The 15,403-nt window shown below is 38.4% G+C and overlaps 1 protein-coding gene across 1 annotated transcript in view; it reads right to left on the bottom strand.

Annotated features, from left to right (window-relative positions):
• The window catches only part of RAB3C (RAB3C, member RAS oncogene family), a 133,445-nt gene extending 118,641 nt beyond the window's left edge, over positions 1-14,804 (bottom strand). Inside the window, exons 1-2 of the mRNA XM_015848775.3 lie at positions 14,722-14,804; positions 6,700-6,927 (exon numbers count right to left, since the gene is read on the bottom strand). Coding sequence (XP_015704261.1) covers positions 6,700-6,927; positions 14,722-14,745 — 252 coding nt within the window. The 5' untranslated portion in view covers positions 14,746-14,804. The remainder of the gene's footprint in view (positions 1-6,699; positions 6,928-14,721) is intronic.
• Positions 14,805-15,403: the final 599 nt, after the last annotated feature.

The following is a 15,403-nucleotide window of genomic DNA, read 5'->3' as shown; positions in this document are numbered from 1 at the left end:
CTGACTGAGATCTGAACACAGTAGTTGTCTGTAGAGTTATGATACTATGGTGAGCTTTCCTTGGCTGTGTGAATCCTTAAACACCAGGTGTTTAAAAATTACTACAACAACGAAAGAAAAATATAATGAATTGAAATTTTTCTGAGAAATAAAATATACTAAATATGACTTGCAGAGAAATTGAAAGGTTCTTAGTAAAAATGTAGTAAGCACTGCATGAAAAAAAAAACCAGCAGCATGAAAAAGGATCCTACTGTGAAACTTTCAGATAAATACTTTTTATGCCTCTTCAAAGATATGCACAGTGTAGGAAAGAGAAATAAACAAAGGAGAGGAAGGGGAATATTCCAGGATATCATTCACCTGCTGGAGTCCAGCTTAAACCATGACAAAAGCTATGCAACATTCCAGATTGTTTCAGTTAATAGGGGAGGTCCAGAAAGCATTTTTCTTCTGGCTATCACAATCATGCTCCTAATAAACTATTTTTGCCCAGGAATGACTCATTGTGAGCCTCCTTACAGACCAGCATTTGTGAACAATTTGCATTACTTATCATAGCATCCCGGCCAGCCTAATCCAGTGTTGCCAGAGCTGCTGCCCTTTTCAGGTATGCCCTGAGCAGTGCATTAGTTTGTCCCAGAGAGCATTTCTAGGCCATGAAATTGTCTATACTGTGAAACGGACAGCATGTTTTACGGCATGGCTTTGGCCCAAGCTTGCTAGTACTCCACCAAACAGTTTCTGGGCAAGGCTCAGAAGTTAGGAGAGGACAGAGATCATACCATGCAAAGTCTGGATGCAGCCATCCTCTTTCAGAGACTAAAAGAGTTACAACATATGGACAAAAACTGTTCCATGCCAGCTAAACTCAGTGCCAAAAGATAAATCTTCGTATGTTTAACTTACTGCTACACACAGATCCTGAGAAATCCCAAAGCCTTGCAGTTCTCAGCTTTCCATATTGATTCATTCAAATCATTTACAGCTTGACAAGGTACACATTTGATTTTCATTCTTAGATGGCAAAATCTTAGTTTCAGTGTTATGCTTCCTATTCTCATTTAAAAGGGCTGTGTATTCTAAGCAGCAGAAATGCTGTCACCAGCACCAGAGAAAGGAATCAGGAAATCATGGCATAGAATGGATTGGGTTGCAAAGGAAAATCGAGGATCATCAAGTTCCAGCCCCCATCCCATAGGCAAGGTTGCCAACTGCTAGATCAGGCATTAGATCAAAGTGCCTAGGGTGCCATCCAATCTGGCCTTAAACAACTACAGAGACAGTAGTATGTAACATAACTTTGATATAAAATAAACTTTGATATATTTTTCAAATAAACTTTGATGGCAACTATCATACCAAGTCAGATGTGGCAAAATCAGGCTGAAATTGCTGTGATGAAACACTTGCTCTGCTGAAGTCTAGGTAGACTACATCAACAGCCTTTCCTTCATCTAACAGTCTGGTCACCCAGCCATAGAAGGAGATGAGGTTGGTCAAGCATGACCTGCCCTTCATGAAACCAGGGTGGCTGGGCCTTATCTGCTGGATGCCACATATATGCTGTGTACTCTCACCCAAGATGATTTGTTCCATAACTTTCCCTGGTATCAAGGCCAGGGTGACAGGCCTGTAGTTCCCCAGATCCTCCTTATAGCCCTTCTTGTAGATTAACTGGACATAGTACCCTAAATGTGGCCTCACCAGGGTAGAGTAGAGGGGGAGGATAACCCCCCTTGACCTTCTGGCCATGCTCTTTTTAATGTATCCCAGGATATCACAGGGTAACAAACAGGAGAGGAAATGGCCACAAGTTGTATCAAATGAGGTTTAGACTAGACATAAGAAGGAACATTTTCCCTCAGTGATTGGTTAGGCACTGGAATGGCTACCCAGGGAGGTGGTGGAGTCACCATCCCTGGCAGTGTTCAAGAGGCAACTGGAAAGGAGCTACAAGATATCGTTTAGTGGTTTCCTGTAGGTACGGTAAGGGGAGAACGGCTGAACTAGGTGATCTTGTAGGTCCCTTCCAACCTCGTGATTCTATGATTCTATGATCACTGTCTTTCTTGGCCACAAGAACACACTCATGGCCAACCTGCTGTCCACCAGGAACCCCAGATCCTTCTCTGCAGAGTTCACCTCCAGTAGATCATCCCCAAACCTGTAGTGATGCACACAGTTATTCCTTCCTAAGTGCAAGATTACACTCATTTTCGTCAAACCCCATCAGGTTCCTCCCTGTCCAACTCTCCAGTCTCTTCACATCTTGCTGTACTGTAGCACAGCCTTCAAGTGTGTCACACATTCCTCCCAGCTTTGTATCATCAGCAAACATGCTGAGGGTAGATTCTATCCTCTGAAGGTAGACAGCCCCTACTACCACATTTTATGGACCTCCTTCCTTACTTTCAGTTTATACAAGTTCCTTCTCATTCATACAGGCCTCTTGCCACCTTTGCTCTTATGGTCTTAAGATTGAAAGATGTGGTGTTTGATTGCCAAACAGCTCTCATGGGCCCCCTCGTCCCCTAATGTTCTAGCTCATGGGATACCTCCAAGTAGATCTTTGAAGAGATCAATGTTGGCTCTTCTGAAGTCCAGGGTAACAATTCTACTAATTGCTTTGCTTCTACCACACAAGATCTTGAACTCCACTGTTTCATGACCTCTGTATCCCAAGATTCCCCCGCAAGCTTATACTGCCTGATAAATAAATACATTGATCTGATTTTGCAGTTATATAAGGTTAAACTTATTTATAAGGTTAAACTCTTTCTTCCCTCAGTACTCACCTCTCTGAGCTTTCACTCATTTTCTCCATACTGTATTTTTGTCACATAGGACTAACAAGCCATTTCTTTTTAAAATAGCAGAATTTGAAACCTAGAAGTCTGAAAATGACAGAGTCTTGCAGCCTTCTAATCCCATCTCTTTGATATTAGTAGGTTAAATCCAAATGAGGGAAAACAACAACAACAAACATACTTCTCTTTACTATTTAGCACTGATACATTTAACATCCTCATGTGGACTTCTATCCTATGCACAAAGGTTTTATAAACAGACAAATTTCTTTCTGAAAATTTCTTACAGTTTCTGCTGAGAAATCAATACATTTTAGACTACAGTGAATTTTATGCATTTCCCTTCTTAAAAAGGTAAAAACTGATAATATTCTTTCCATGTAATGTAATATCACGGTGGCCACATTTATAATTTGTTTTGAAACAAAATTTCAGGGCCATCTCATGGTCCTATGGCAAGGAAATGTCTTGAACTTGAACTCTGAACCTATCCCAGTACCAGTAAGTAATATTGTGGAAAGAAGGCAATTAACTCAGAAGAAAAAAAGAAAACCTTACAGAGCTCCCAGCGAGCTCTTTCCGATCATATCATACTGCAATGATAATGTTAGAAAGAGCTGACTTTAACAGTTAAAGAAGACAATTCTGTTCAGGTCCTTGAAATTCAACATTAAGGTACCACTGCCTAAAAACAAAACAAAAAAGTTCCTAACAAAGAAAAGATCTGCTACATAAGATAGCAATTACTTTGACCTACTAACCCCTTCTAGTTCATGTTGTAGTAATAACGGTAAATTTATTAAAAAATAAGGACTCTGTTTCCTTTCAGCCCTCTTTACATCCTTCCCTGATAAGCATATTAAAATCTCATTCTGAAAAAAAAATTGATTATCTAAGACCCGAAAAACTGAACATAATAATAGTGCCAACATGCTTATTAAACATGAAGTTTTAACAGCGTATGTACAAAACAGTAGCTGAAAACATTCTAGATAGACTGCATCTCTAGAGAGGAAATTTTAGGAACTCCAACAGTTCTACTACTTATGTATTTTTACATTTTAGTGCCAGGCAAGTATATTACATGTATTTCCACACTACAGAATCTGAGAAAGCATTTCAGTTCTGATCTCATCATTCAGAGTATGCACTTCATTTCCAGTTTCTTCTTACTATGAGATTTTACAGAATACTTTCACAGTATCACAGTATCACAGTCTTGTGTGGGTTGGAAGGGACCTTAGAGATCATCGAGTCCAACCCCTGGGATTTGAGCCTCCTGTGAAGCAGAGTGGCACTTCTACCACTTGTGCCACAGGGGGTATTCGAACCCGGGCCCTACAGTGTTGCAAGCGGCATTCCTACCACTGCGCCACCAATGGCACCTTTATTTTTATTTCATATTTACTTAAAATTGTTTATCATATGATGTTCCCAAACACATTGTCACTGATTTTGAAAGAAGAATGGCAAGTTCATACATGTTTCTATTCAAACTTAATAGTCACATTCACACTGACTATCAGTTTTATATTTTATGTAATATAAGTGGTCTTTCATAGCTGTAGTTTGAAATGCAAATAGATATTGCAGAACTACTCATTTTAGAAATGTATTTGCATAAACAAAAAAATAAATATTAAAATAGAAAGGTGTAACATATGCAGATACCGCATAACAATAATAATGCAGCTGTTGATAAAATTTATGAGATGGGGTGATAGTGCTCTATTTCACATTTTGTGTACTGAAACAGCTTTCTGAGATGGTTGTTTTTGCCTAAGGTTCCAGGAGTGATACACTGGATTTACACTGGCAAGCCAAACTGCAACACAGTATTCTAATACCTCATCTAAAAAGTGTAAACAGAAATAGTGAGCCGTTACAGTTTCAGTTCATTTGGCAATGACAAGGCTTTTTAAGAAACAGCATTAAAATCTTAATGGGAATAATAATAATAATAATAATAATGAAAGAAAAAAAACAAAACAACTCATGAGACAATGCTGGTTGGGGAAAAAAGCTTTTGCTTTAAAGTGGGACATGAAAAGCTCGTGTTTGTTCACACATTTTACTTTCAAGTGATTTTATGCAAGGATTCTCCTGCGCTGTTTTGTCACTGCAGAACAAAGGGGGTCATTCTCAAAGGACTCCATATGGTGATGCCGCCATACAAAGACCAACAAAATGTTCATTTGGCTAGAACTGGAAGTTTATTCCAGCTGGCAAAAATACATCTGCTATATCCTCTCTACGCCATGGATGGCCGTGAATACATTTAATTAATAGACTTCTTTGAGCCAAGCACATATGTGTAGTCTGGTGAGGAGAGACATCATGAGAAATATCCTGATGTCAGACTAATCATATTAATATAAAATTATAAATTGATGCTGCTGATTTTGCTAGGAGATACACAAACCATAAAATCAACCATAAAGGCTACTTAGTGATTAAAAGAAGGACTGTGTAAAAACAATAATGTAAACACAATTTTATTACTCTCTTATCAAAAAAATAAGGCAAAGTCAATAAGAATTACCTTGTGATCATCAGTACTGAAGAGAAAGAACACATGATACACAGTTACCTAATGTGCTGCAAAATCTCATATGCTTTTGAGAACAGTAAATATCTAAGCTTAGAATGGTAGAGAAGTTGAGAGGAAAAGAGCCTGTGTTACTGTAACTAGAGGGCACAGACCAACAAATGATTTGAGATAAGAAGGGCTGTAGCCTTGTTAAGATGACACGAATGAGATACAGCCTAGGAAACAACAGCAAATTCACCTTTGGCTTTACCTTGATGATCACAGTCTTCTCATTAAAAAAATGAGACTTCTGGCAAACTATTCCACATTTAAAAGAAATTCACCTCGTCTGGCATTTACAACATTAGATGGTATAGTCACACTTGATCCAAAGCTTCCCCAGATTTAATGGCTTTTACCATTAAAAATATTTTCTAAATTACATGTATTCAGGTACACAAAAAGGCTACTTTGATTAATAAGACAAATTTCTAACAAAGAAAACACTGAAAATCCTCATGCACCCAAGGAAGATGGCACAAACCTGAAACTTAAACTGCAGCTCCTACATTGTTAAAAGCTCTGCTAACACTTCTCTAGCTGAGTATCACCCTGCCACCCAAAAATTCGGATCTATAAGCATCACTACCTGCTGAATGAGTAAATTTTTTGTTATCTTTTCCTTTTGAAGAGGGTAGTTTGCAGAAAAGAACACCTATTACCTAGCAACATTTTTTCCTCATTTGAGAATTTTTATAGCATCTTTGAAGTGCAGGAAAAGGGCTTTGCTTCCTCAGCAGAAGAAGGAAAAGGGTTCAGGTGATCAGAATGACAAGCTTAGCTGACATGGCAAAAAATTATGCTTTCTCTCCTGCATTTACTACAATTTCTCCTAAATTACTATTTTTTTTTTCTTTTTTTTTTTTTTCTTTTTTCTTTGGGGGGGTGGAGGGGGGTGGAGTGGGGGAGCAGGGTGGGTGGAGGGATGGAGAAGGAAGACAAGAAAGCAAAATAAGGTCCTAACGGGCACTTTGTAATTCTCTTTAATAATATAACTTTCAATAAACTACACACTGCACCTGGCTGCAGAGATTATAAATATACATGACCTTGTGCTATCTCTTAAAATAATTTAATTCCGGATATATACTCTGCTGAATTTGAATGCCCTAACAATATTGTCTGTGTTCCAGGATTGAAGACGGCAAAATGATGTAGGAAAGAACTTCTTCTTCATTACTCTGCCATATACACAAATAATATATAAATTATATTAAGTAAATACCCACAGTAGTTTAAACATTATCTATCAAGCTTCTACGGCTTGCTTAGTTAATAGAATTATTATTCTTGGCTTACCCAGATCTGTAGTTTAATTCTTTTTTCATTTTTGAAAACTGTTTTTACTTTGAAATCAATCCCGACTGTGCTCACAAATGCAGAAGTAAAGGAATCATCAGCATATCGGAACAGGAAGGAGGTTTTCCCAACACTGCTGTTGCCAATGATGAGTAGTTTGAACATGTAATCAAAGTTCTGGTCAGATGTATCTTTCTGGCCATATCTGGAATCTTGAGCAGATGCCATCTGTAATTCAAAATAAAAAGAGACAGTTTATTGTCTTTCAAGTCATATAAAACAAGAAAATTGCAGATTCTCTGGAATTTTTGGTAAAAGGCATATGGAGCTAAGAAGTTCACAGAAGTTTAAGACACTTTTATGATTCTTGTATTCATGATAATAGTTGTAAAAGAGGTCTTATTAAAGCTACACATCACTATAATGGAAAAAAAGATTCTTCCAGAAGTCCAGCTCTTGATTAATGGTTAAGACCTAATTTAAGAAAATGTAAGGAATGGAATAAATTGTGAAAATACAGACAAAGATATTTCACATTCACCAGGAATAAATAAGAGACTAGGGGTAAGTTATTGCAGAGAAGGTACAATTCCAAGCAAGAACTTAATATCATTAATGTGATATAATTCTTGAATCATTTATTTTACTATAAATATTCTACAATCATTTCTAATTCCTACCACCTTTTGTATATATTTGGCATTACTAGCTGTCAGTTATCATACCATCAAACAGTGAGTTCAGTATATATCTCTGAAATAAGGTCTTGATATTTTTCTGTTGTCATATCTTGTACAGTTTTGGAACAGAAATAAATGACAGTTGATAACGTCTTCTTATATGCATCCATAAAATAAGACTTCTAACTCATATGGAACGCCTGAATAAGCAAAAATTGCAAAAACAATATAACAAAATAACAAGTTCCATTTTACATTGTACACCTTACTTTCAGAAGGGACACAGAGGTTAACTTGAAAAATCAACCAAAAATTTTACCTGCATTGATTAAAAAGCAGATGGTAAAAACAAAAACTTAAAACTAAATAGTTTTTCACCTTTTACACATACTAAGAAAAATCTCAAATATTTTTGGAATCTGGCAGCATTTTAAATTCTTGCATTTGGGCAATAATAAGGGTTATACATTTGCACACCAATTTCAGACAGCAAGATCAACAGCCTATTCTAACATAAAGGTATTCAGAAAAGCAGCTTGTGTGAAAGCTTTCTAAGTTAGAGATCCCAGAGTGCATTCAGGCAGTCAGGAGGACAGCTGGAACCGGGGCCTTGCAGAAGGATGAAGGATATACACCAATGGAGTGAAATTCTCTCAGAATTTCAATCACTGCATAAATTCTCTGAGCCAATTTTTTGTCATCTAATACAAATAACAGTATGCTAGCTTCTCTGGACATATGGAAAATCATAGAAGCAGTGAAAAAAAAGTTCTGAAGGAGAAAATAGAAATACCAAGCTTTTGATGGGAAATGCAACCTAAAATTTATATTTCATAAATAATGCCCTAGGAACTGTTTGATTTCAGAAATACCCATTTTATTTGGTAGTGACAAAACTTCTTGAGTAAATGTGGTCTCAGTTACCTACATCTTTGCATCCTGAGTGCTTGCATTAGATTTAATATTTATTCACTTCTTTCTCAAACATGCAGCAACAGGTTTAGAAAGAAAAAGTACAAATTAATAGCCGTGAATATCACTAATATTTCACCTTTCTTATTTCTACAATGAAATATAGAAACAAATCCACCATCACCACTCGCCCTTATTCTAAAACTATATGGGGTATTTTGCTTGGAACATGTGCAAAATATAATTATATTGTGCTTATGCCAGTCTAATCTCAGTAAGCTATCAAAATACTAAAGCACTAATGTACAGCACAACTTACAAAAAGAGGAAGTCAATAAAATCCTCCAAACCAAAGGCTGTGTAGTATCTGGGCATGTCAGTGAGTAGCCTTGATGCTTTTGCAAACTGCCTGTTCTGCTGTTCTTCAGTCTTTTTTCCATAATCTAGCAGCTGAAACCTTAAGTTACCACTTCTAGAAAGAAGAAGCAGCATTTTCTTTCTTGACTTTTTCTCCTAAGACTTCTGTGTAGTTTCTTCAGCTTACCTCTCAACAAAGCCCGCCAGCCTTATATTTAGCTTGCTGGATCCCATGTGCATTACATTAAATCCCTAAGTATTTCAGTGCCTCACACTTCTTCAGAAAGAATTATGATTTAGTGAGCAGAATAATCAAGATGCCTGGTTTCTAATAATAGTGATAATAATAGTCTAACAAAAGCTTGTACTTCATGTTGCCTTCTTAAGAACATTTCCCCTTGATGCTTTTAAACAGCATTCCTCTAGGTTAATGTTTGTGTGTATTACCCATGCAGTAGTTTTCTTAAATGTTCTTCACAATAATTAAAAAATAAAGCTCAGCAACTTCACTATGCCTTGAATTTATGGATTAATTACATGTAGATTATGGGCACATGCAGAATTACAAGCATGTTAAACACAGAATTGCAGCAAACTTTTATTTCAGTATTTCTGTTTATTATAGATTGCAGAAAGTATAAGAGAAAGGCAAGGGAAAGGACTTATTTCTCCACCTTCCATCTAGGAAATCATGAGGAGGTTAGTGAGTTACTCATAATAGTTCAGATTCTTTCAGCAAAGAGAAGCAGTCTTCTGAGAGTACCACTAGTGAGTGATCCCTTCCTATGTTCCAAACTCAGATGAGTTTTAGAGTAGTATTATTGTCTGCACCAGCCTGAAGAAACATCAAACTCAGCACTGGTGTCATTAATTCCCAAAGCTCATTCATTCCATAATAAGCTTCAAAGTGAGCACCAGGCTCCCACTCTAAATGATACTATAGAGGAGTGTCTATTTTTCTTCTAACTGGAAGAGAGACCTAGATGCTTGATCTTGCAGGGATTTGTGCATGCTCTTACAGTGTTTCTGTTTCTTAAATTCAAACTACCATTTTCAAGCGCGAACTGCACTGTAGCCCAGTAGCAGAGAAATTAATATCACAGTTCACTTTTAACACAGTTTGTCACAACAGTGGAGGCATTTATCAAATAAATGTGAAAAACCTGATGCGGATTCTTCCTTTGGAAAAAAGTGCTGGAAATAAGTAGCAGAACAGCCATGGTCAAGCATGTTAATTAAGTACTGTATACACTGACAGGAACCAGATAAACATGCCAAATTTGCTAATGCTATAATCTTCTGCTTCCAAGAAAGCCCAAACCTCACCTTTATTTTGACGAAGTTTTCTTCTCAAATGATTAAATGGATACATTAAGCATGCAAGACATTCAGCAAAGCACACTGAATTTTCTCTCCAATTAAAATTCGTCTGTATTTAGTAACACTAAAAACAAGATGCACAAAGCTGTTTCCATTAGCTCACTTCATGCACCATTTTTTTAACAGCATGAGTGCCTCTTCAGATCCTCGCAGTCACTGAGATTTCATCAAAAAAAAAAAAAAAAAAAAAAAAAAGCAGCCTTGGGCCATCTCCTAAAGGACTCAAGACAGACCTGAGAGCCCAGACCCGACCCACAGGGCCAAGAAAACAAATCTGAAAAGGTCTTCATGATAATGATGAAACACTTCAATATGTTTCTCTCTATGGCCTTAGAGGACCTTTTTCTTTAATAGAATTAATTTGAACAGCTTTCTCACTTAAGCAGGGCAGTGTGCCATGACCTTCCTGGCCCACACATCACTTCAGTTTGAACTTATACATCAACTATACTCTGGATGTCTGTGCAGATTGAATTGCTCTTGAACGCAAGGATGCAAAAAGAAAAGCTGTGATTGAGAATACTAAGGTTCATTCTTTTGTGTATGTTATAACTGCTTTCTATTCTGTTAAAAATTATAACAACAGGAAAATTTTAAAGAAAAGGATTAATAGTAAGCCTGGAAAAATGTTCTCTTTCTATCTACACTAGGAATAGATGGACACTGATTGGATAAATGAATGTTGTTTCAAATAGTTGGATTTATTTTCTATACATATTGTAGAAATACATACATTTATATTGCTTTCAAAAAAGATTAGCTATTTTAGCAAAAAGAAAACTCTCTGTCCAGGCAGCTTTTTGTGAGACGGTTCTTCCTTTTTGTCAAGTATTACTAATCAAAGATAGCCAGTTGAAATGGAAACAGTGGAATATGAGTGGAAAATTCAGTACTGGTAACATCTGGGAATGAGTGTACTATGCACCACAAGTGTCTTGAATCTGCAGATCAAACGTCATCATCAGTGTAGTTAGGATATTATCAATATCCTTATATGGAAGAACATTTCATTTATTCTATGACTGTATGACCTACTCATGAAGAAAAAAATGATTTCATATGTAAACTGCCAGCTGAATAATCTGGGGATTGAGTTTTGTTTCTGACTTTTTCAGAGGTATACTCTGACTCTCAATTTCCCTTTTTTCCTCATATCTTTAGCAAGATGCTTAACCTCTATTACTTGAGTGCTCGCTCAACAGTTACATGATTATCCACAGATGCAGGCCACAGGCAGTTCTCACAAAGCTTTGCAGATCATTCTTATCATCACATTTTTTAACTGAGTTCAGTGGACAACCATTTATTTGGAATTATGGATCACTAGCCATCTGCAGCATACAGCTTGTCAAACAAGGTAATTTGCAGCATCAGGAGAAGCATATCTACTTCAAGGTATTATGAAGTTGTATTCATGAATATTTTTAAGCCTATAATATTCAATCTGAAAAGTATTGTTAGAGATGATTTATTATATAATGAAATGCCAAGTTGGGAAATTTGAGGAGAAATGGAGAAGAGAGAATCTAAAACAAGCTCAGTTTACCTTATGTCAGCAGAAGTAGCATGAATATGGCCACAGTGCTGGCTACTGCTCAGGACAGCAGCATGCAAGGCACAACAGAGAATAGTTCTAGAAAAGCTTTAGCACATTAATTCTGATGATCTGCTTTTGGTGAATTAAGCATTATTTCTCAGACATTTTTCTTTAACCTAACTTTCTCCTGTGAGTGAAATCTAAGAGTAAAACATGCATAGATAGTAACCTTGAGTAAACTTTAGGGAGTGAAACCTATTCAGGCAGATGTATACTGGAACAGACACTGGGCACTGAGAAGAGCTGAGTGTATGCTAGATCTGTGTACCTCTGAACTACATTAGAGAATGTGGAACCAGCAAATAAGTGACTTCCAAACAGAAGTGGTTGCAGAAAATGACTCCAAATGATTAATTAACAGAAAGTTAAGTATGACTTGTCCTGTGGACTCAGTGATTTGACAGGCTCTTTTCCAGCGCTTCTGATCTTAACCAAGAATGACATGATTATCATATTACAAGACAATATGATTTTTTCACCATAACTGTATAAACTCTTAAATATTTGGAAAGATTCTTTTTATTTGCTCTTGCTGTTCTCCACTGTGCATGTGTCTGTTATAAACCATTTTGTCCAAGCATAACCACTGTCAGTGACAACAGGATGTGGAATGTTCTGGAAAAAAAAAAAAAAAAGTTCCCATTTGTTCCTTGACAAAGCATAAGAAATGCTTATATTGTCTTTACAGATTGTTCCCTTTCCTTACTCTTATCTCACCTCTATGGCACTAGTGATCTTTGAAATTATTTGCCTCAGCAAGTGACAAAAGTACACACAAACTCTGACCCAGATCCAGCTCTCTAGCAGATGACAATAGCCAGTTTTTATGCTGCTTAACTCTTTCTCTGGAAGGGTTGTTTGAGCTGCCTTTCTGGTAAGTTCTGGCTCTTGTCTAAAGAGAAATGTCATGAGCCAGAGCTTCAAACAAAGAATTCATAAATATATATATATATATATACATACAAAAAGACAGGGTTAAAGCACAGGCCCTTTTTCTTATCCACCTACAATGCTTTACCTTCTGTATTTTCTTTTTAATTATTCTTTGATGGAAATGGAAAAAAATAAAAACCACAGTGCTTACACATTTCTCTGACTTCTTTTTATCTGGATCAAAAGACATGTTCTTAATCATCTTTTCTGTTCCTCTACAGTTCACAGAGATGTTAGCTCTAGAACGTACTGTTCCACAAAGCGACTGTGTACAAAGCAGCAACAATATTTGTTTCATGGAAATCAGGCAATTAGTCCAGCCAGTTTTAAGCCATGCTCGAACAAGAAAGCTAGAAAAATAAAAGATTCTTAGGGAGAAGAGTGCATAATAGAATATTGTTTTACTTGAATATTTAATAAGAACAGTAACTAAATACACGTGGAATGGTGTAAGTAGAACAACAAAAAAAAAAAAATGTACAGAAACTACAAGTGAAAATCAAACTTCATCTGCCAGACTATATTTTCAATTGATTATCATTTTGGATCACATATGTTTAAAAACAGACATCGTTTGACCATCTCTCTAGCCTTTGAAAAACTGGAATTTAAGTGTTTTGTTCTTTCTTTTTTTTTTTTTTTTTAAATAATTCAATTTATATTAATATCTAGATATAAAAACAAATTAAGCAGCAGTTCTCTGATATATGACAGTTAAATATGTTTTTAAATAAGGACTTTATTTTTCTCAGATTTTATTTTAATATTGAACAACCATTTTGTTTTTTCAAGTATTTATCAATGCCAGTGACCTGTCAAATGTCAAATGCAAGAGTGACCAATCTGTATTTTTCATCCTTTATTAGAACAAGCTGCTTTTAATTAAATGCTCTCCAAAGTCAATACATGCTAAACATGACTTTGATATTTCAGAAGACACATGTAAATAAAAGGCAAATTACATATAAATATTCCTAACACATGCATGTAGCATGCAGAACTAGGCAGTTTAAAGAGCAGGCTAATTGTTGCTGTTCTCCAATCAGAAAACTGAAAGACATTCTTAGTGGCTTTGATTGAAATGCTTCATAATATGACATCCAAGCAATTGCTCTGCAAAAGGTTTATGAAATTATCATCCTCTGTCCAAAATCAAAGAAACCCAACCCCACTTCAGTGTAACTTACTTAACACTTCAGACTGCTTTCTGAGCAAACACATAAAAGCAAATGCAGACCTTCCTTTCAAGCTGATTTTACAAACAGCAGATATCCACTGTGAAAGATATTTGCTAACAGAGCTGTAGTTCATAACTTAAATCACCACTGACTGCAGAAGTGTTCTTTGCACTGAACAAAATTATCAGGATTGATTGCTACCAGTTCACAAGAAACACGACCGATCTTCTATTAGAAAGCAGTCATGTGTTTGAGTGTACAGTCTGGGGACCCAGATCTCCCACAAGAGATCATAAAAGGGGTCATAAGAAAAAAATTAATGTACAGCTAACTGAACAGCACAAATTGCTCTGAAACAACTACTGCAAAACTGCTTTAAAGTGTGCAGTGTTACTTGTATCTGCATGTTCATCATTTGTTTCTGACACACTACCGGGCATTATATCCTCCTATATGTGAAATGGTTGAGAAGAGGCCACCTCCTCACTGCTCCCAGCTCTAATGAGCTGAGTATCCCCGCTGGAGATGGAAACAAACAGCTGGAGACAACTCGACAACTTCTTGCGAGCCCAGACACCAATACCTCTCACCATCCCCTGAAAACTTATCCTCGCCTACTCCCAGGGGACTGTGATCAGAGCTCAAAGGGCATTAACAGTAAACCCCTGCAGATCCAAAACCCACAAGTGGGATCGCACTGCCAGCTTCCCTGCTCGGGCAGCCTGGGGCCACCGAGCTCTGCAGAGGATGGGATATATCGAGCCCCACAGCCGGGGCTGCCCACCAGCCGGGAAGGGTCACGGCACGCCCGGGGACCCTCGCCCAGCGGGCCCTACACTCGCCACGCCCGCCGAACCAGTGAGCCACCGCGCTGCTGAGCGCCGTGCCCGTCAGTCGGCAGTGAGCCCACAGCTCCTCCTCAGGTCTCCTCCCTCGCCGTCCCGCCACCACCCGTCTCCTCCTCGCCCCTGACCCGTGCACAGACCTGCATGGGCGCTTCGTGCCTCATCACCGGGCGCGGCCGCCGCTCGCCCCGCTGCCGCTCGCCGCCCGCTGCACACCCGGACTGTGCCGGCAAACCCGCCTCAAGATCAGCACCGGAGCTGTCCGCGCTCCGCCCACGGCACCGCCTCTCCGTCCCGGGCACCCCAGGGACATGTAGTCCCCGCCAAGCGCTGCCCTTCTCCCCGGTGGCGGCTGAGGACTACAGCTCCCCGCATGCACAGCGCCAGGCGTCCTGCCGCGGAGGCAGGCGCTGGGGGGTGGCGGTGCAGCCCGCGCGGTTCTTTGCGAATTAGTGCTCCCTCACTGCTTTCTGGGCAGTGTACGGCAGCTCCCGGTGCTTCCTCCCCATAGCTCTCGGTCGCATTCTATTCTCCGTGTCCCTTCGCTGTGTCTTTGCTTTGGTCTTTACGGGGCTTTGGAAAATGGTGGTGCTGCTGCACGGTAGAAGCAGCCCAGCTCTGAAATGGCGGCCTAGCGTTGGGTGGTGGCATGTGCTACTGGCAGCAGGGTTGGGGCCGTCAGATCGGAGCACCACGCCTTCGGATATAAAGCAGCCGTCAGATATAAAGCTGCTCGCCTTCCTCATGCGTTTCCAGGCTTTGTTTTCCAAGAAGTTGCTTTAGACATGTTTGTCAGCAGTTTTCCCATAACTCTCTTCTATT

This window comes from Coturnix japonica, chromosome Z, assembly GCF_054131305.1.
Source record: "Coturnix japonica strain WE chromosome Z, WE-NBRP24, whole genome shotgun sequence".
Lineage (NCBI taxonomy): Eukaryota > Metazoa > Chordata > Aves > Galliformes > Phasianidae > Coturnix > Coturnix japonica.
This window is presented reverse-complemented; position numbering and strand designations above follow the sequence as displayed.